Source organism: Ictalurus furcatus, chromosome 17, assembly GCF_023375685.1.
Source record: "Ictalurus furcatus strain D&B chromosome 17, Billie_1.0, whole genome shotgun sequence".
NCBI lineage: Eukaryota > Metazoa > Chordata > Actinopteri > Siluriformes > Ictaluridae > Ictalurus > Ictalurus furcatus.
The window spans coordinates 22906884-22926713 of NC_071271.1; the positions used below are offsets into that span (position 1 = coordinate 22906884).

At 39.0% G+C, this 19830-nt stretch overlaps 2 protein-coding genes across 2 annotated transcripts; both read right to left on the reverse strand.

Annotated features, from left to right (window-relative positions):
• Nucleotides 1-573: 573 nt before the first annotated feature.
• On the reverse strand, nucleotides 574-5714 carry mrps23 (mitochondrial ribosomal protein S23). Its single transcript, XM_053647762.1, has 5 exons — nucleotides 5586-5714; nucleotides 4638-4817; nucleotides 4446-4523; nucleotides 3538-3664; nucleotides 574-1376 (listed from the first exon to the last, which is right to left on the reverse strand). Exons 1-5 carry the CDS (start codon nucleotides 5627-5629, stop codon nucleotides 1233-1235), a joined length of 573 nt encoding a protein of 190 aa, XP_053503737.1. The 5' UTR covers nucleotides 5630-5714; the 3' UTR covers nucleotides 574-1232.
• Nucleotides 5715-11375: 5661 nt separating this feature from the next.
• On the reverse strand, nucleotides 11376-19701 carry LOC128621616 (nitric oxide synthase, inducible-like). The gene is made up of 26 exons (XM_053647512.1): nucleotides 19390-19701; nucleotides 19129-19229; nucleotides 18699-18803; nucleotides 18246-18394; nucleotides 17991-18153; nucleotides 17789-17880; nucleotides 17209-17350; nucleotides 16936-17075; nucleotides 16625-16799; nucleotides 16430-16531; nucleotides 16125-16319; nucleotides 15454-15539; nucleotides 15207-15351; nucleotides 14981-15085; nucleotides 14717-14766; nucleotides 14444-14618; nucleotides 14228-14348; nucleotides 14016-14094; nucleotides 13718-13908; nucleotides 13284-13450; nucleotides 12972-13182; nucleotides 12744-12831; nucleotides 12109-12230; nucleotides 11864-12012; nucleotides 11567-11761; nucleotides 11376-11458 (listed from the first exon to the last, which is right to left on the reverse strand). Exons 2-26 carry the CDS (start codon nucleotides 19180-19182, stop codon nucleotides 11420-11422), a joined length of 3240 nt encoding a protein of 1079 aa, XP_053503487.1. The 5' UTR covers nucleotides 19183-19229; nucleotides 19390-19701; the 3' UTR covers nucleotides 11376-11419.
• Between the last annotated feature and the right edge of the window lie 129 nt (nucleotides 19702-19830).

Below are 19830 nucleotides of genomic sequence, written 5' to 3' on the forward strand. Positions count from 1 at the left end.
GATCACGTTCTTCCCCATTCTGATGGTTGATGTGCACATTACCCAAAGCTGCTAGCCCATATCGGCATGATTTTATGTATTGCACTGCTGCCGCACAACTGGCTGATTAGATAATCACATAAATGAGTAGGCATACCTAATAAAGTGCTCATCCATACATTTTTGTTCCGCTTATCCTACTCAGAGTCACAGGGAGCTTAGAGCCTATCCCAGGGGATTCGAGGCAGGGGACACCCTGGATGGGGTGCCAACCCATTGCAGGGCACAATAGCGCACACACACTCACACACCCATTCGCACACTACGGTCAATACGCAGACAAAACCTAAATACCCTGAGGAAAGCCCCAAAGCACAGGGAGAACATGCAAACTCCACATACACAGGGTGGAGGCAGGACTCACACCCCCAAGGCAAAGCAAACATGCTAACCACTAAGCCACCGTGCCCCCCAATAAAGTGCTCAGTAAGTGTATATTCCAAATAAAACATTATATTTTTTTCTCAGACATCTTAAACAAATATTCCATGTTGAATATTGTTGAGACATACGGAGGAATAAACGCTTTGGGTGCGTGATGTTAAGGAGATAATCAGCATCCGGGTGATGCAGCTCAAAAATTTACTGTTACCACCTTGAAAGAAAATATATTTAAGATTAAAATTAAACTCAACATTAAGAAAAAGACCTTTCAATTGATGTCAAAGACAATTTATTTGATTATTCATTATATTCATTAACAATATAACATATACCATACGGCTAAAATCTTGTTGACACTTGCCCATAACACTCATATGTGCATGTAGAACATCCCATTCCAGATTTAGTCTTCCTTAGCTGTTATAATCGCCTGAGGTTGAGGTTAGGACACTTGAGTTCTTCCACTCCATCCTTGGCACATCATGTCTTCATGGAGCTCGCTTTGTGCACAGGGACATCGTCATGTTGGAACAGGTTTAGGCCTCCACACAATTGTGTGCTTTCAACTTTGTGGCAACAGTTTGGGGAAGAAACAGATATAGGTGTGATGGTCGGGTGTCCACATGCTTTTGGCCATATTGTACATGTCTGTGATGGAATACAGAATATTTGTTAAACTGAAAAGATCATTTCCACTTTGTCTTTAAGGAAGGAAGATCATCAGCCTTGTCCTCATCTCTGCAAGCTGCATTTTATATTCATTACACAGATTTATATTCATAAAAAACAGATGAACAGAGTCTTTCACGCTATAAGGTGTTTGAAGAGTCGGTGGGACCGGCGTGTATGCGCTCCTCCGGAGTGTGTGTTGCATTATCTGTGTCTTTCTGTTGTTCAGCCAACATGTCGGTTAACTTCATGGACAGAACAGGATTGCGTGTCTCTGCTGCCACCTGGTGATCAAAAGACAGTCACGGTTTTTCATGAGCCTCGTCTCTTTCTAGCTCTGAGCCCATTTTAACGTCATCTGAGTGGTACAATCTACCTTTAGCATGCATCTTTCTTATGGTAAAGTTAATACAGTGGACATTTAAATGTTAAATAAGATCCCACAATGTCTTTTAGGAAGAAGTATGTAATGTAATTACATTTAAAAAGATACCCAAAAAAATAACTGAAGCCACATTGACAAGCGATGGGACTATTTTCCTGAGGGTAAATTTAGTTTAGAAAATATTAAGTCATTTTCAGCTGATCATAAGTAACTGGCATACTGGACGTCGTTAAATAAATAAATAAATAAATAAATAAACAAACAAACAAACAAACAGTCAATCCACAAATGTGCTGATATAAAAGGAAAGAGCAGAATTTGCAACCTGAAGTCACTGTTTAATTTTATACCACTGTGCTGTTGAATTCTCGATCCTGATTGGTCAGAAGGAATTATTAATGAAGTCAGTAAGGAATAAATTGCATCAGAACAAATCAGAACATTTCTGGAACAGCATCCTTTGGACTGATGAGACCAAAGCGGAGATGTTTGTTCATCATGCACAGCACCATGTTTGATGAAAACCAAACACATCGTATCACCACAAACACCTCATACCATCTGTCAAGCATGACAGGGAGCGGTAATGGCTTATTTTGCAGACACAGGACCTGGGAAACTTGTCAGTAAGACAATGAAGAACATGTTTTACCAGAATATTCTTAAGACAAATGTGAGGCCATTTGTCCAGCAGCTTAAACTGGGAAGAAATTGGTTCATGCAACATGACAATGACCCCAACATCAACGTATTGGTATATATCAACCCCACTGAGATGCTATGGCGGGATCTACAGAGAGCTGTGCATAAACTAATGCCCTCAAAAATAAAATGAAGCAATGCTGTAAAGAAGAATGGGCCAAAATTATATGAGAGACTGATAAACTCCTACAGAAAACGTTTACTTTTACGGGATATTATTCCTAAATTTCAGAATGTCGATTTACTATTTGGGAGGGAAAAAAAAAGAAAAAAGAAAAAAAAACCTACACATTTTTTTTGCTGTTGTTGTCACCTGCGATTAGTTGTTTGTTTATAGAAGTTGGTGAGGACCACACAACTGCTATTTAGGCCCTGATAAATAAAAACATACAACTGAAAGGAGGGCACATTAATATTAACTCGGAACTCTTTTCAGAGCCGTTATACAAAAATTATGCACATCCTTCTGTCCAATCAGATTTGAGCATTTATCCGTACTGTGGTATCATTTTCAACAACGGCAGCATGTTACTGGGCGGCTGTGGCTCAGGTGGTAGAGCGGGTTGCCCACTAATCATAGGGTTGAAGGTTCAATTCCCGGCCCACGTGACTCCACATACTGAAGTGTCTTTGGGCAAGACACTGAACCCCAAGTTGCTCCGATGGCGAGTTAGTGCCTTGCATGGCAGCTCTGCTACCATTGGTGTGTGAGTGTGTGTGTGTGAATGGGTGAATGAGACACCGTGTAAAGCGCTTTGGAACCGCTAAGGTTAAAAAAGCGCTATATAAATGCAGACTATTTACAATTATTATTTAAAAATTTTTTTTTTTAAATGTAAAGAAAAATTGACAATTGTTGAAACGGTTAAGTTTTCTGTGAGGTGTTTTTTGTATTGTTAATGTTAACAGAGAGAAGAAAAAGAGAGGCTGGTGAGGGAACGACTGTTTATAGCTGCTATAACATAAGTGAGAACAGGAACTAACTTGTTTTGAAGAAGTTCCCAACTATAAATGGATAAAAAGTATGATGTCTAATTCTTAAATAAATTAGACGCTTTGATCATTGCCACATTGCTAAGTAACTGGTGTGTAACACTGTGTTTGGCACTGTACTGCAGGGTAACAATATTAAGTAAGGAATCAAGCACTATAAAATAATTTATAAATAATTAACTCTGGGGTGGTAACAATAACTCAGCTTTATAGATTCATTTACTTCTTACCTTTACACTGTAGTACTGAGCCAAACACAGTGTTACATGCCACGTACCAATTATTTTATAAATTACACCGTAGTACACAACTAATACATCTGAGGTGTATAATGTGTGTAATCCTTCTTCGTAACAGCAACTCACAGCGCGTTCACCACCTCTCCTCCTGAGCACAACGCCATCGGCAAGAAGAGCCCTTGCCGTTTCCTCAAGCAGAATCTCCGGCTTCACATCTCCCCTACTCTCCAATTCACGGTACTTCTCCACAAACCTGAGCAAACACACACAGAGAGTGCACATTGATTGTACTATGATAAAATAAAATAACACAACATGTAAGACATGTACAAACTTCAGGTCCAAATGGACATACAAGACGTATCCTATTTTCTTGCTCTTTCCATCATCTTTATCTGGACCATGCAAAGGCTTTTGAGAGCTTTTCCGGCATCTGCTCATTTCCTTTAAATAGCCGTAGTGATGCACGTAAAGCAGCAGTCTCTCGTTGCATAAGTTTGTTTAGAAAAGGCCAGAAAAGTTGTGTTTAACACATTTTTCAACAAGACTTTCACATATATTGCAAACTTTCCTGCATTTTTGTCCCCTCATCACCTGAATAATTTATTTTTTATTTTTAAATGGCCAATCAGTAGACCACAGTCGTAGAACGCGCTGATTAATATCGGACATTTTCTCATGCTTTTTTTTTTGTACGTCTCAGAAAATCTTCATGGTGAACAAAAGCTTGTATATTCTGAGGCTTACGGATTTTATTCAGACCTTGTTTAAAGCCAAATCTGTGCGTTTCACCTCCTGCGCTCCCAATTTAAACCATTTAGTCTATAGTTATAATATTCAAAAAATCGATTTTTCCCTACTAGTGGTTATTAGAAAGAATAGTTTTTTTTCTACTGGTGTTTGGATGGTTTGTTGTAGCAGAGGCGCATGATAAATGATGCCATATGACACAAAAGTTCAAACTCCTAAAACGCTTGGAAACCTGTGGCAAAATCCTATAACTAACGTTAAAAAAAAAAAAAAGACCATCATACCTCTGGCAGGTCGACACAAAGCTGGTTTTTGTGAGATCGAACGCTTTAGGGCCATTTCCATACAACTCATAGAATTTCCTACAGTGAAGAAAAGAGCACGACTTAATTTATTATTTATTTCCGTTGTTATTATTATAGATTATGACACGGTCAATACACAAAAGCCAAGCAGGAAACTCTTTAGGACATTACGCTCGTATTTGGTCCTCCTTGTAAAAGATTTCAGGCACATTCTCCTCTGTTTTCCGCTGCACCCGTCTCACTGGCTTCACGTAGACGGGTTCTCTCTTCGGCGGAAACGCAGCGTAAACGTCAAACCAAACAGGTTTCTTCGACTCTTTTATGACTCCAGAGCGCATTAGATCTCGAACCCTTGACAAGTGACAGAAAAGAAGACCGTGTTGAAGACAAAGCAAACATTTCTACCTTACACGGGAAATTTACAGTGCCTTGGATAAGTATTCACCCTCCTTGAACTTTTGTAGTTTTACAATCTGGAACTGAAATGGGCAAAATTGGGATTCCCCCACTCCCCCTGTCTTGAAGCTGTCTAGTTCTTGGTTTTGAACCCAGTGTACCTTTGGCATTGTCCTGTTTGAAGGTGAACCGTCATCTCAAGTCGCCTGCAGAAAAGACTGCCCTGACTTTGGCTCTGCCATTAACGCTGACCAGTTTCCCAGTCCCTGCTGATCCGATGCTGCCACCACCATGCTTCGGTGTGAGGGTGGTGTTTTCAAAGTGATTAAAGCATCCCCACAATAGTGAATATTTATGCAAGTTGCAAGTAACCCTAACTCTACGAATTTTGTATTTTGAAATTTTTGTTTTTTTGCAATCCATGTGGATTCACAACTGCCAATACACCTACTGGCGTGTTTTTTTTGGAGCTGGATGTTACAAGCACAGGGAGAACATGCAAAACTCCACATAGACATAATAAATTGATATAATAAACCGTGATGGTCTTGTGACAAATATACATCATTTTTAATTAGGGCCTTGCTACTTTTTTAAATATTAATACCGTGATACTGGGAAACCGTGTCTCGGTTATCACACCATAAGCCGAAAATGAATTCACATAAGCTAACTCAAGTAAAATATATTGATAATAAAACAGTTTCTGACTCAAACACGTACCGAGTAAAAACAGTTCCGACCTTCTCAAGTCGGCTTCCAGCCATCGTGCACTTGAAGGAAAAAAAATATTTAGAGAAACGACAATAATAAAACAGGGGTCATGAGAAATCCGCGTCTCTTCAGCTCACCGGAGGTTAATATTTATTTCCCACCCGTATTACTAAAATCCCGCCCCCTACGTAGAGATTGGCTTGTACTATTCAGCGTTCAGAGTAGGGATTCGTCAGTAATGTATACTCACAAGCCATTCGAAGGAACTGTCCCCGTGTTGTCAGGAACCAACCAATCACAAAACAGGAGGCGGGATTTGTTGGAATACGGGTAGCGAAAACAGAACGCTCACTCCAGCTGCATGGCACATTACTTCCTGCGACAGCATTACGGCATCTCATTCTGGACAAACAGTATCCGTATTTTTTACAATGCATTTACTGTACTGTATATGGACGAGGTCTTACAAGGCATAATCGTTCAACTAAAATACTTTTTAATGTAAACAGTTATTTAATTAAAAACGACAATATATAGCAAATATTATTTCTGAAGAATTGTCAAATATAAATAAGAAGTAATAAGAAAATATTAGTTAGGAATTAACTAAGTAGTATTATTGCTTAAAACTATTTTTTTATTATTATTTTAAAGTCCATTTACATTCATTACTTTAAATCCATTAAGCTTATTGATACTACACACAAACGACCTCGTTTGTCAAACTTTTAGTAAAGTTGTTCGTTTAGTAAATGTTTTCGTAGGCCAAACTGAATGAAACTTTTCTGTCAGATTTACAAAAGTACTACTCATACTGTAGGTTGCTACATGCAGATATTTTGTAAAGTACTAAGTATATTCAAGATACAACTGATTGACATTTAGCCATGCCCAAAAAAAGCAAAGTTCACAGAGATCTGAAGATAAAAAAAATTGCGACTAAAGGGACTAATCTCCTAAATACAGCATTTGCTAATTCTACTTGTAATGCAGTGCATCAGCTACCACAGACACACATTCCATCCATCTTCTACTGCTTACTCCTTTTCAGGGTCACGGGGAACCTGGAGCCTATCCCAGGGAGCATCGGGCACAAGGTGGGGTACACCCTGGACATGGTGCCAATCCATCGCAGGGCACAATCACATACACACTCACACACCCATTCATACACTATGGACACTTTGGACATGCCAATCAGCCTACCATGCATGTCTTTGGACTGGGGGAGGAAACCGGAGTACCCGGAGGAAATCCCTCAGCAAGGGGAGAACATGTAAACTTGCACACACATGGCCCCGGCGGGACTCGAACCCCGGACCCTGGAGGTGTGAGGCGAATGTAAATATAAAAAGCGATATAAAATCACTTACCCAGTTATAATCAATTAAGGTTCACTTCAGTGAGTCTCCTAATGCTTAAAATTTACACAAACTCAGAAGCAAAAATGTTATTCTTGGCCATTTATTTATTGAGGAAAATTATCCAATATTACATATCTGTGAGTGACAAAAGTATGTGTATATAAATATGTAACCTCTAGGGCAGGGGTATCAAACTCATTTTAGTTCAGGGGCCACATACAGCCTAATTAGATGTCAAGTTGGCCGGGCCAGTAAAATCATAGCATAATTAGCTATAAATAACAATAAGTCCATGTTTTTCCCTTTGCAAAGATACAAAACATATCATGAAGAACCTCAGATTTCTTAAGACAAACATGTGCAATTTGCTTCTGATTATCATTTACACGTGCGCATTACAACTGGTCACAGTGTTTGTGTACAAATGCAAAAAACTTCACAGGTATTTGGAACTGAAAAATATAGTATGGCACTTTAAAATTCATGGCATTGCATGAACAATAGGATTCCACCAAACTAAACTCTTTTGTATTGAAGCTGTTGACTAACATTAAATTGCACATTTTTTTAACTATTACCCATTCATCTCTGTGAATAAATAGGAAGCGGTCCATTTTTCTTGGAAAACTCTACACTCTGTATCCACTTTTCTAATTTTTGACAAAGACATTTTGGCTAATGAGGGTGTGGGGACGAGTGGAAAATAGGGTAGACTACACCGTAATAACAAACAGCAGAAGGCACATTGCTGCCATCTGCTGTTCGGTCTGAGTCCCAGACTAAAACAGTGCGCCCCTAGCGGATAATTTAGGAATAGCCTTTTGTAGAAAATTTCTAGTTTTTGTCTTTTATGCATTTTTTCACTTTCAAAACTCATCCTGTGGGCCGGATTGAACCCCCTAGCGGGCCGGTTTTGACCCGTACGTCTGACACCCCTGCTCTAGGGTTATCAGTTTAATTTGAAGGTGAAATTAGAGTCAGGTTTTTTGAATCAATGGGATGATAATCAGGTGTTGTCATGAATTGCTGGAAGGAACTCTGGACTTCAGGTCCCAGCAACCACTGCATCTGTGCTTTGCTTTGTCTTTTGTTCTGTTCTTTATTAAACTTTAAATCTGCATGTGCATCCATCTCCGCCTCTCCATATCATGACAGAAAGCCAGACCATATAATCGATGTAGCAGATTTGAAAAAAATCTGGAGTCCCTGCAGTCGAGACCAGAGGGGAAGGAGGATTAGATCAGGGCCACAGAAGAATGGCTAAAAGTCAGGTGTAAGATTTTTGATGAATGGAAAGTAAACGAGTGTGACCAGAAAGGTATGGTGGTAAATATGAATCACTATGATCCATGGTTGGGTCAGTTTTAAAAATGTTATTAACAGTGGACTTACCATATTATGCATGCATAACTGGTTTATTTTACCAATACTCTAGGTAGCCATAGTAAGAATTTTAAAAAAAATTTTGCCTTTTAAGGAACATGGTGAAGAGTTAAACATTTGCTGTAACTACTTTCAGTGAGAATGACTCAGTGCTGATTAAATCACTTCTCCAATCTTTAGTCATTGGCCAATAAAAAAAAAACATCACTGATACGGCGACTGTAAGTGACTTACATATTTAATCTTTGATGATAACATTAAAAGCAAAAAGATTAATAATCACTGAATAGGGAACAAAATACAGTTCTAGTTTTGTTTACACTGTCACATTGCTAAGGCATTAATTATTTGAGAAACGCCTTACTTACTGTAAAACACACTGACTAAAGATGGATGAATAAACAATCAATGCACTGGATTTTATTTTCTCTTATACCACAGCAATTTGGCATCGCTAACAATTTTTTAAATTAATTAAAGTACTTTTTAACGATCTATAGTTACATTTAGTGCTGTGAAACGTTATAGCTGCTATAAACAGTCATGCCCTCACCAGCATCTCTTGAAGTTAATAAGACAAAAATACACAGTCATTTTACACAAAGTATAAACTTCTCTGTTCTGAAGATTGCGCCATGTCAGCAAATTTAAGGTTACTGCTTTACCTCTGACTGTTACAGAAAGCTTACACTGGAGACTCATAACATAAATATTAAATAAACTTCTCCTTACAGAAAACATCACATCAACAATTACAGAAATGCGAGAATTCAACATGGTGTGAACTGGCTTCATGGTCTAGTCAAAAATGGTATGTTACTGTTAAACAGCATTGAGTTGATCAATTACCAACATTATCAAGCAAATGTGTGTTTGCATCTGCATCACTGTCACATGACCACCTGCACCTGATTTGTCTGGCGTTGTTTGTCCTCTGTTGCCACGTTATACTCTCTTGCCTAGTACAGTTTGCTTTGTCTTTTGTTTTGTTCTTTATTAAACTTTAAATCTGCATGTGCATCCATCTCTGCCTCTCCATATTGTAACAGAAAGCCAGACCATACAATCGAAGTAGCAGATTTTTTTTTCCACCCAAGAGAGAAAACTGGAGTCCCTGCAGTCGAGACCAGAGGGGAAGGAGGATTAGATCAGGGCCACAGAAGAATGGCTAAAAGTCAGGTGTAAGATCTTTCCCTACCCTCCCTCCCCTACTGCAGATCTCGCTCAGCCTGTCGAGTCAATGGAGAATGTCGCTCAGCCTGTCGGATCAATGGAGAATGTCGCTCAGCCTCCCAGCTCGACTGAGGATGCCGCTCAACATCACTGTTCAGCTGAGGATGTCGCTCCGTCTAATGTTTCAGTCTAGAGCTCCCCCTTCCTGCTCCACGGAGGACATTGCTACCCTCTCATGCTTTGAGGAGATCACAGCTCCCTCCTCTGGCCTTGCGGAAAGCATCGCTTCCCCCTTTTGCTCCGTGGTTAACGTTGCCCCCCCCCCCCCCCTTGGGCTCCGCCTTGAGCTTCATGCCCCCCTCTGGCTGCGTGGTTGCAATCGCTCCACGCTAAAGCCAGGCCAGGGATATCGCATCATCTCTCCTGATGAGACCATCCCACATTTGTTCCCCAGAAAACACGTCAAGCATCCTCTTTATGATCCTGCGAGAGATGACACTCAAGGGAACTTTGAAACACTTAAGGAACTCTGGTTTGGGTATCCAGGACCCCCTCCTGAACTTATTATGTGTTTCGGGAGCCGCGTGTTAAGGAAGGGGTTCTGTCCTGAATTAACGGAAGGAACTCTGGACTTCAGTTCCCAGCAGCCACTGCATCACTGTCACATGGCCACCTGCACCTGATTCCCATTCCTCTTAATGAGCACCTGCGTGTATATAGTCACAGTTTGTAACACATGCTTTGTCTGGCCTCTGTTGTCATGTTATGCTCTCCTGCCTTGCATGTATTGCTTTGGCTTTTGTTTTGTTCTTTATTAAACTTTAAGTCTGCATGTGAATGGTTAAATAAGAGTAAAGTTAATGTTTTGGAAAGGCCAAGTCAAAGTCTTGACCTTAATCTCATAGAAATGTTGTGGAAGCACCTGAAGCAAGCAGTTCATGTGAGGAAACCCACCAACATCCCAGAGTTGAAGCTGTCCTGTACTGGGTAATGGGATAAAAATTTCTCAAGCCGATGTGCAGGACTGATCAACACTTACTGCAAACGTTTAGTTGCAGTTATTGCTGCACAAGCTGGTCACACCAGACACTGAAAGCAAAGGCTCACCTACTTTTCCCACTCACAGATATGTAATATTGGATCATTTTCTTCAATAAATAAACGGACAAGTACAATATTTTTATCTCAGTTGTTTAACTGGGTTCTCTTTATCTACTTTTAGGACCTGTGTGAAAATCTGATGATGTTTTAGGTCATATTTATGCAGAAATATAGACAATTGTAAAGGGTTCACAAACTTTCAAGCACCACTGTACTAACCACATTTCTTGTGCAGATGGTCCTGTGTTTACGGATAAATTAATCCGTATCCAGCTTGAAAAATGAGGCTCATAGAATGCATAAACTTCTTCCCATTAATTAGCTTTATTGTACAGTTTCATTAGTACACATTGACTAAATAATCAGTTGAAAAAAAAAAAAAAAGACATTTCAACTTTTAAACTTTTTAAAGACACATTTACAAAATGCAAACAGAGAAATTCATGAGTTCAGCAACACCAGTCAATCCTTTAGATTATATTTTATGTTTTATTAATGTGAATGTATTGTATCTTTTATGTAAAGCCATAAAAAAACAAAGAAAACGATTGACTGAATTATTTAATTGATGAATTAATTATTATACAGAATATTTACATTTATTCATTTAGCAGACGCTTTTATCCAAAGCGACTTACAAATATTTCAATAATAATACACATGATGCTAAAGACTGGTAGAACTAAATGAAACAACAATATGTTATATTTATACAATATATATATATATATATATATATATATATATATATATATATATATATATATATATATATATATTTTTTTTTTTTTTTTTTATCTTCCTGAGGTCCTTGTTCCAGAATTATGCTCCAAAGATGTCCTCATGGTACCTCTTTTCAACCTAAAATAAAAACATCATTATTACAAATGATCTTACTTTATGGCAGGCTTAACAGACTACTAAGGAAATCATGGATCTGTGATCTGTCATGACATAATGAGAGCTCACTTTTAGTTGGCCCAGATATTCTCCAGCCTGCGTGAGTGTTATACCCAGACGGCCAACCAGGATTTCCTGTATAGCGTGTGCGACATCCCGGGCCATGTTCATGCTCCCACACACATACACATGTCCAGACCTCTGGTTCAAGACCTCCCAAACCTCTTCACTAAGCTGCTTCTTCAGGACATCCTGAACGTACACCTAGGGAAAAAAGAGGAGAAGTTATGGCAACTGTCCTTCACTGGGTATCAAATGTTTAAACTGTATTATCGATAGCTGTCAAATTGGCAGTTCATGACATACCTTGGGGCAACCAGCCTGGCGAGAGTACGCTGGAGTGATGCTCTTCAACGTGCCATTTTCTCTCATATTAAACGTTTCCTCTTTATAAAGATGATCCGTGTCTGCACCACGACATCCAAACACCAGCATCATAGGACTCTTTTTCAAATCTGCGATCACAGTTTGACGTTTATTGTATTTTTCAAAATCACTTAAGCAATCTTGATTAACTATATTTCATATTGCAGATTGGGATCTGGGAGTACCTGTCTTTTTCATGTCGTGGAAGCGTTGCTGCCAGAAGCTGCGGAAGGGAGCAATGCCACTTCCTGCTCCGATTAAGAGAGTCGGCGTGGTGGGATCTGGTGGAAGATGGAATCCACCGGATCTGAAATCATAACCATCAGGATATGACAAGTCACTTTTATGCGCCTGAAGATCTTGCATATAAATTCTCAATCTTGGTTGCTGCAATTTTGGTGCTTTCCCATTTCCCAACTTAAGTCCACTCACTAATCAACTAATCAACAAGCCAGAACCGGAGTGAAGGGTGAATTACTGGCGGAGAAACACCAAAATGTGCAGGGTGGTGGTAATCCAAGACCAGTTACAGTATATAGTATAAATGGACGTAGGAAATAACTGGGAGAAAGACCTCATTTACAGGCCCACCTTCTTGCAAGTTAACTGCCTATACATCTCTTTTTGTCTACTAGTGATGAAGTTTCCACAACCATCACCTCCCCATTTTCTCCTTACTGTTCAACACCACCTACCCAAGAAGCTATCCAGAACTCAAGCCCAAGTTCTCCCCTCTTTCTACAGTTCTATAGTCACTTTATGTTTATGTCATTTATTTGATGGTATGGTCTGTAATTGTGAAAAGCATTTGGTTACATACACATGAATAAAGCAGGGAACTGTCTGTCCTTCTTTAAGGGTGTTGAGCCATGTACTGCAGACACCATGATGTAGCGGACCCTTTCCATCTGGTGAGAAATAAGAACCAATATAGGATGTTAAAATACAAAGGTTTTCTTTTCCATGTTGGTTAGAATGAGGTTCTTATACAGTAGCACTGTTCTACTTATTTTGTGCATGAAGATTAATATTGCAAACTGTCCTTTACCTTGGGTGCGGTAGTTGACCACAGACACTGTGAGGTGAAGCTCGTGAGGGTAGAGACCAGGGGAGGAGCTGACAGAGTAGAGGCGGGGCTTCAGCAGGGGTAGCTGACTGAGGAGGAATTCTGCAGAGAGCTCCAGGGAAGGAAACTCCTCCAGAATCTCCAAGACGTTGGGCTTACGGAATGCTTTCCATTCTGAGTAACACTTGAAGTTCTGCAGAAAAGTGTTGTAAAGTAAGTTTCATAAACTATGCAACGTTCACAAGTTACACTCTAAAGTAAGGAAGCTTTTCTTCAAGTATGGCCTTTGCGTACCGATGCCAGTTCTAACAGGCGCTGTTGGTCATCTTCCTTCTTGGTCAATTGTGAGAGCTTGCGTAGGAAGCTTTGAGAAGGTGGTGTGGTGATGTCCAGGAGGAATGTAAGAGCCTGGGTTAGAGAGCAAGCTGGGATACGAGAATCTGTCTGCCATCCTTCACTTCCTACAGGACACCACAGTGAAAATAAAGTCTTTGATTACTATATGGCTCTAAAGGACAGTCGATTCTCAAGTAATTGGTCATTTTAAGCATTTGGACCGCACATTCTGTCAAACAAATTAGCACAGATACAAAACAGTCTACTAGTGTTTAAGGCGCTGTATACTGTCACCAGTGATTTGCTAATGACCATTATTCCTTGCATATATCCTGGGATTTGTTTTATGATAATATATGATAGAAATCTTGTAAATTTAGTAGAATGTTTACCAGGGCCAGATTCAGGCAGGTATTCCAGTCGGACACTCTGATTGGTGGGAGGAGCATTGGGAAGGTGCTTCAGAATGCCCATCACTAGCTCATGTGAATTCCCTGGGAAAACTCCTACATGGTCACCTGCAGCATAATTCAAGACCTCTCTCCCACAATCCACCTCCAGCTCCACGAGTAAAGTAGAGCGGCTGAAAACAAACAAAAACAAACAGTGTGAAACAGCAGTTCAAATATGGTCTGGAAACATTCAAAAGCAAGGTAAGAAGACTATAGAGTAAACTGATTAAGAGCAGACCTTGACTCTTTGCTCTGGAGATTCTTTCTCTTCTTCAGCTTCATGGGAAACACAGTTTTAGAGTGGAGTGCTGACAGGGCTGTAAGGACAAAACATGTAAGCTGTTCAGCAACATAATATCCATTACAAATTTGAGTAACTAATAACTGTATTCTTTTGCATTAATAACTCATCAGTAACGATATGTATGGTTTTGGTGTTAGAAAGGGTACCTGAGATGCAGTCTAGGGTGCTGCTGTCAGGTTGCACTCGGTGTCTCAGAGCATCCCAGGTCTCTGTTAGGCGTTCAGACCCTGACAGTTGGCCCTTAACACCGAATTCCTCACATGCAGCCTAGAGGATGAAATATATATATATATATATATTTTAGAAAAAGCCGAATGTTGTTATGCTTAATTGCCATTAAAGGTAGCCAGCGTTCCACCAACCTTAAACACGTTGCAAGCCCAGGCAGAGAAAGCCTCTTCCTGCCCATTGATCTCATCTCCCTCTCCTATGGGTGCAACACGTTTGCCTCCCAACTCTGCGAGCTTATCATCCACGGCATGGGCAAAAGCACAAAACTGTGGGTACATGCGAGAGCCAAGGCCAAAAACACCATACCTGTGTGATTGGTGAAAAAAAGAGATTACTCAAACCTCCTGTTCTTATACAGTTCTAAATGTTAGCGGTTATTTTAACCAGTTCTACTTAGGACTAACCTCATATTGTTTTGCAGCTTATTCAAGTTCATGAGCTGCTTCTGAAAACTCTGAGAAAAGAAGATAGCATGGTGTCAAGATCTTGCATACATCTATTTTGTTATTCCATTTTTTCTCTCACGGTTGCATTAGAGTATTTAGAAAGGTAAGAGCTAACATAACACAACATCATTGAGCAACTAAATGCATATATAACCGCCATGGTGTGATCCGCTATATCTTTGAGAAATTAACTCTAATAAATGTGAGTATATTGGCACACACCTCTCCATTTCCTGGAGGGTCTCCATTGCCAAATGTGCTGGTGACCACCATCATAAGACGCTCTTTCTTGAGGTCCTGACAATTGTAGTCCTCCATGCAAAGTAGCTGTATCAGTTCAAAAATAAATAATGAGATGAGTGTTTATCTCACAGATAAAAAAAAAAAAAAAAAAAAAAATCAGCTCCATAGCATGAAAGGGACTGATATGTGGGTATGGTTTACTTACCCTGGGATTGAAAGCACAGCTGAGCATTGACTTGAGCTTTATAGCAAAGGTCTGAGATTTTCCTGTTTCAGTAGCATAGAGGATGGTGCAAGGCACTCTCTTTTTCAAGGCAGACTGCATGAGTATTTGAGAGAAGACCATCGCCCTGAAGAATCAGATTTTAAGCACATGATCATCATTGTATTTATAAACAGTTTTAAAATATGTCCAATCAACATTGAAATAGAAAATTGTGAGGTTGTCATACTTTGCAAGTGCATTGAAGCTGATTCGTTTTCGTTTCTTTAGTCCTTTTGTTTGGTCTTTCCAGACATATGTTGACCAGGGATCAGGCTTCAAACAACAGCAATAGCAAAAACAGGGGGGGAAAGACAGGGGAAACTTAATATATATATTCATATTTTGACTCTCTCTACAATAAATGCAGTGTTGGACCTTTTATAAGGACATGATATTCTACACTTTGGCTTTTAAAAGTCCAATAATTGCTCTAATAATTATAGCCTATATTCAGAGTTGAGTAAAGTGCATATTGAGGATTTAATATCAAACTTGAGCACATCGTTATTCCAAGATGTAATTACAGACTTAAATGTTATACTGTTGCACAGGATATGTGAATGCAGGGTGGAGGTTGCCTAAAACAAAGGTGTGTCTTAGTTACACAGGATTCTGCCTTTGATCTTTGACCATTTTCTTTTTATGACATCAAATCAAGAAAATCTTGTAACCTCAAAGATGTGAACTACACAAAAAGTATTTGCATAATCTGAATGGAGAGCCTTCAGCACCTGTGTTACCTGACTCTGAATATGAGGAACTTTCCCCATGTAAATAATGACAATTTTAGACAAATCTGAATATGGACCTTTGTAACAGTATTCACTGTTCTGGTAAGAGGTGCAGTGTGAGTTCTACCTGGTAGTAATAGAAGGGAGACAGGATGTAGCTGATCATCTCCTGGTGGAACACAGGGGTCAGAGAGCCAGACATGGGAGGCACCAGCCAGACCCAGTCAGCAGGACAGCCACCACGCAGGCGCAATTCAGTCTCCATGTGCTTCATGAAGGACTCAGCGGCAGAGTGGTGGTCCGTGATGGTCACCTTATTTTTCTGCGGCACAAGACAAAGAGGCACTCAGACGAGACACACTACTACACACTATAGAAATATCTACTTCTGTATAGAAACTGCACATAAAGATCAATATAAGAGCTTTGTACCTGAAAACTGTGAATCACTGCAACATTGATGGCAACCAGAGCCTCATCCTTCCACAGTGATGACAGGTTGTGTGTATCCAACCCCATACAACGTCCAACTTTCTGTACAAGGTAAGGCATTACAAATAGAAATTAGTTTTAAACTATCCAAACCTAAACATATGGACTATCCTACACTGAGTGAACTAGGCTTACCTCAAGAATGTTGTAGCGCTGAGTATCACAGAAGTCCCTCACACCAATCTCAGTGCCCATGTACCAACCATTGAAAGGACATGCTGTGAACTCAAGTCCACCAATCTCCAGCAACATATTGGACACTGCAGGCAGTGCGTACCATCTGAGGTTCAGATCTTTGAACCACTTATGCCTGTAGAATAACCAACCAGTTTTAATGTGTGGCTGTAAGATCAGAGCCTAAACTACTGTATGTTCATTTGTATCTATCATATTAACACATACGTATACATATCCTTTAGCAAAGACACAGAGTACACATCACTTACTGTGGGTGCTCCATTTCAACCTCCAGTACCAACTCCGGGGGAATTTCAAATAGTTCAGGATCTTCCCCATTTGCCTGCAAGATCAGTGGCAGCACATCAAAGGACCCGTACTTTGGTGTCCATCCAAGTTGGACACAAATCTGTTAGAAGGTAGAGGTCAGATACTTCAGAAAACAAAATGATGCACCATGCTTGGGTGAATTATTATGTGTTATTAACATAAGCTTATGGTTCAGAAAAAAAAAAGTAAACTGAAGTGTGATTTGTGGATACCTCAGTGAACTCCACATTAGAAGGGTCCCCTATAATTCGGCCGTCCTCCATCTGATAGCCAGCATATCTAATGAGTTGACTGTTCCAAACCCGGAAATCATGCTGGCCATCGGTTCTTTGAGGGAACACAGTGATGGCTGACCTGTTAAAAAAAAGAAAGAAAGAAAGAAAGAAAGATTATAAGCAGTTCTGACAGTAGCAGCTGCAAATCACAGTTTCTATGTTTGTACTGAAGCAATCTAAGGCTTTTTTTTTTTTTTTTTGTAAAGAGACATTTATTTAACAGTAATGAAAGGAGTCTGCAATGTCAGCATTTTATCAGAAGTAAATTTTCCACCATAAAAAAGTCATCTTGTTTATATTTTCCAGTTTGAGACATGACAAGCTTTATTTTGTCTTCACTTCAAAGTAAAGAAAAAGGAAAGGCAAGTGAAGAAAAAACTGTTAATAGCTGCTGTAACATGTATACTGTAACAGCATGACACAGAGTATCTTATTCCTCACATTAGCCAAAAACATTCCACTCTGTCGGCCTGAAATGACTAGTTTTCAAACATAATATACATAATATGAAGTGTACCTTAAATTGCCTCCGTTTGTGGCAAACTTGATATGAGAACACATGAACTGGAACATTTCCTTAGACGTCCTGCATTTGCGTGCATCAAACACCTGAGAAGAGAAATATTTCACATAAAATTTTGTTTTTGCACATTTCTGTTCTAATTTTGCAGTTTATTCACAAAATAAAATGTCATAAGCTTTTAAGAATAATATTTGACCTGTAAATTGGACCACTGAATCCTGCCGATGCACCTGGGTGCGTTCCTCCAAGCCTGTTTGGCTCCAAATGCGAGCTCCTGTGGGGTGAGCTGATAACTTCCAGTGGCATCAATCTCATTGGCCACCTCATTAACACGGGCCAGATGCTCATCAATTTTCAAGCTGCATTAAACAAATACAGCTGAATCAAAAACATGGCTCAGTGTAATTGATTTAACCTGCAACAAACACAAATAGCATTGAAGTACGCCTACGTTTTGAAGGATTTGTAGTACTGGTTGATGAAATCGATGGCTTGCGTGAGGAGTTCATTGGTGGAAGGTGGGGAAATGGCAGAAGAACGCATTAAAGTCTTTGGGTTCATTATGGATCCCTCACACATTTTTGGCTTGCAGATCTGACTCTGAAAAAGCGAGACAATAGACATTTAACAGGAATTCTTGCTAAATGTGATCAAATAAATCTATTGTTATACAGAAAGTTTTTTCTTTTCTGATATTTTACAACATTTTTGTATTCCATCTACGCCATATAAAATTGCCTGCCATTGTAGATTATACTAACCATTAACAAAATAAAATTCCTAGTGTTTTTTAGAATATTATTATTTATTAGACTAAAATTTTCCCACCATTTTTCGATGCTGTTCACTTTAGTTTTTAGCACTAAAAGGCAGAATGAATGTAATGGCTAATGACAGTACTCACCTTGACAGCTCGGTGATAAAGTGTGTCCTGGTGGCTTGAACCATTTTGAAAGTTTTTCATCATTTGTGCTGACATCGGACATCTGCTGACTCTGTTTTCCTTAACCTGGGGGGGCGCAACATACAGTTATACTTACTACTATAAATACTACTACAAATAATAATAATAATAATAATAATAATAATAATAATAAAGATTACTTTTAAACATAATTCCTGTTCATATTTTTAAAATAATAAAAATATACATAACTATACATAAAGTAAATATAAAATATATATATATATATTATACATATAAATTAATGAATTCCTTTTCTATTTCCAGTTATGCCACGGTTTTACTAAAACAACCATTGCTATTGTGTCTGATTGTAATACATCATGCATACACAATGCATCATATTTTAGCTTAGTTGACTTTACTTTACCTTTGTCTGGGTCACGGGGAGCTCCTTCATTTTATCGTGAATGATCTTTCCCATGTTTATTCAAATATAAAGTGCTCAGCACTGTCACTGTGATGATGATTCTGTTGATGATATAAATAGGTCTATGTTAATTAAAAATATATATATAAACAGTTAACTACTATGCTTTATATCATATTAAGCCTGTTCTGAATTCAGCATAGGAAATGTTGTTAAACTCTGGTTAAACTAAAAAATAAAAATAAAAAAAATGCTTCTCACCTTTATATCTATGTGGCAGCTGGTCTTCTTCAGGTTCTAGTAGTTGTAGTTGTAGTGCAAGTTGTGGTAAGTGCAGACCTGAGTCACAACAAGTGAACATCCATTTCTTTTTATAGGCTATACTTTCTTCAGGTTTTTGGGCAGTTCAGTGGGCAGGGCCATTTAGTAGTCATCCAGATATCAGTGTATCGTTTCAACACTCTGATAATTTATGTTTCCTTGTGGGGAAATATGTTTGTGTTCTATTTATATATATATATGTAATAATGTTGCAGTTATATACCTTTACATAACAATGGAGCACTATAAATTCACTCCAGATCATGTGTGTCTCTTTCTGGTTAGAGGGTAAGACTGTATTCTGGATTTACTGGATGTGTAAGTATTATGAATAAATGAAAAGAAAATGGAAGTAAAATTCAACGTGTCACATAATTCAGA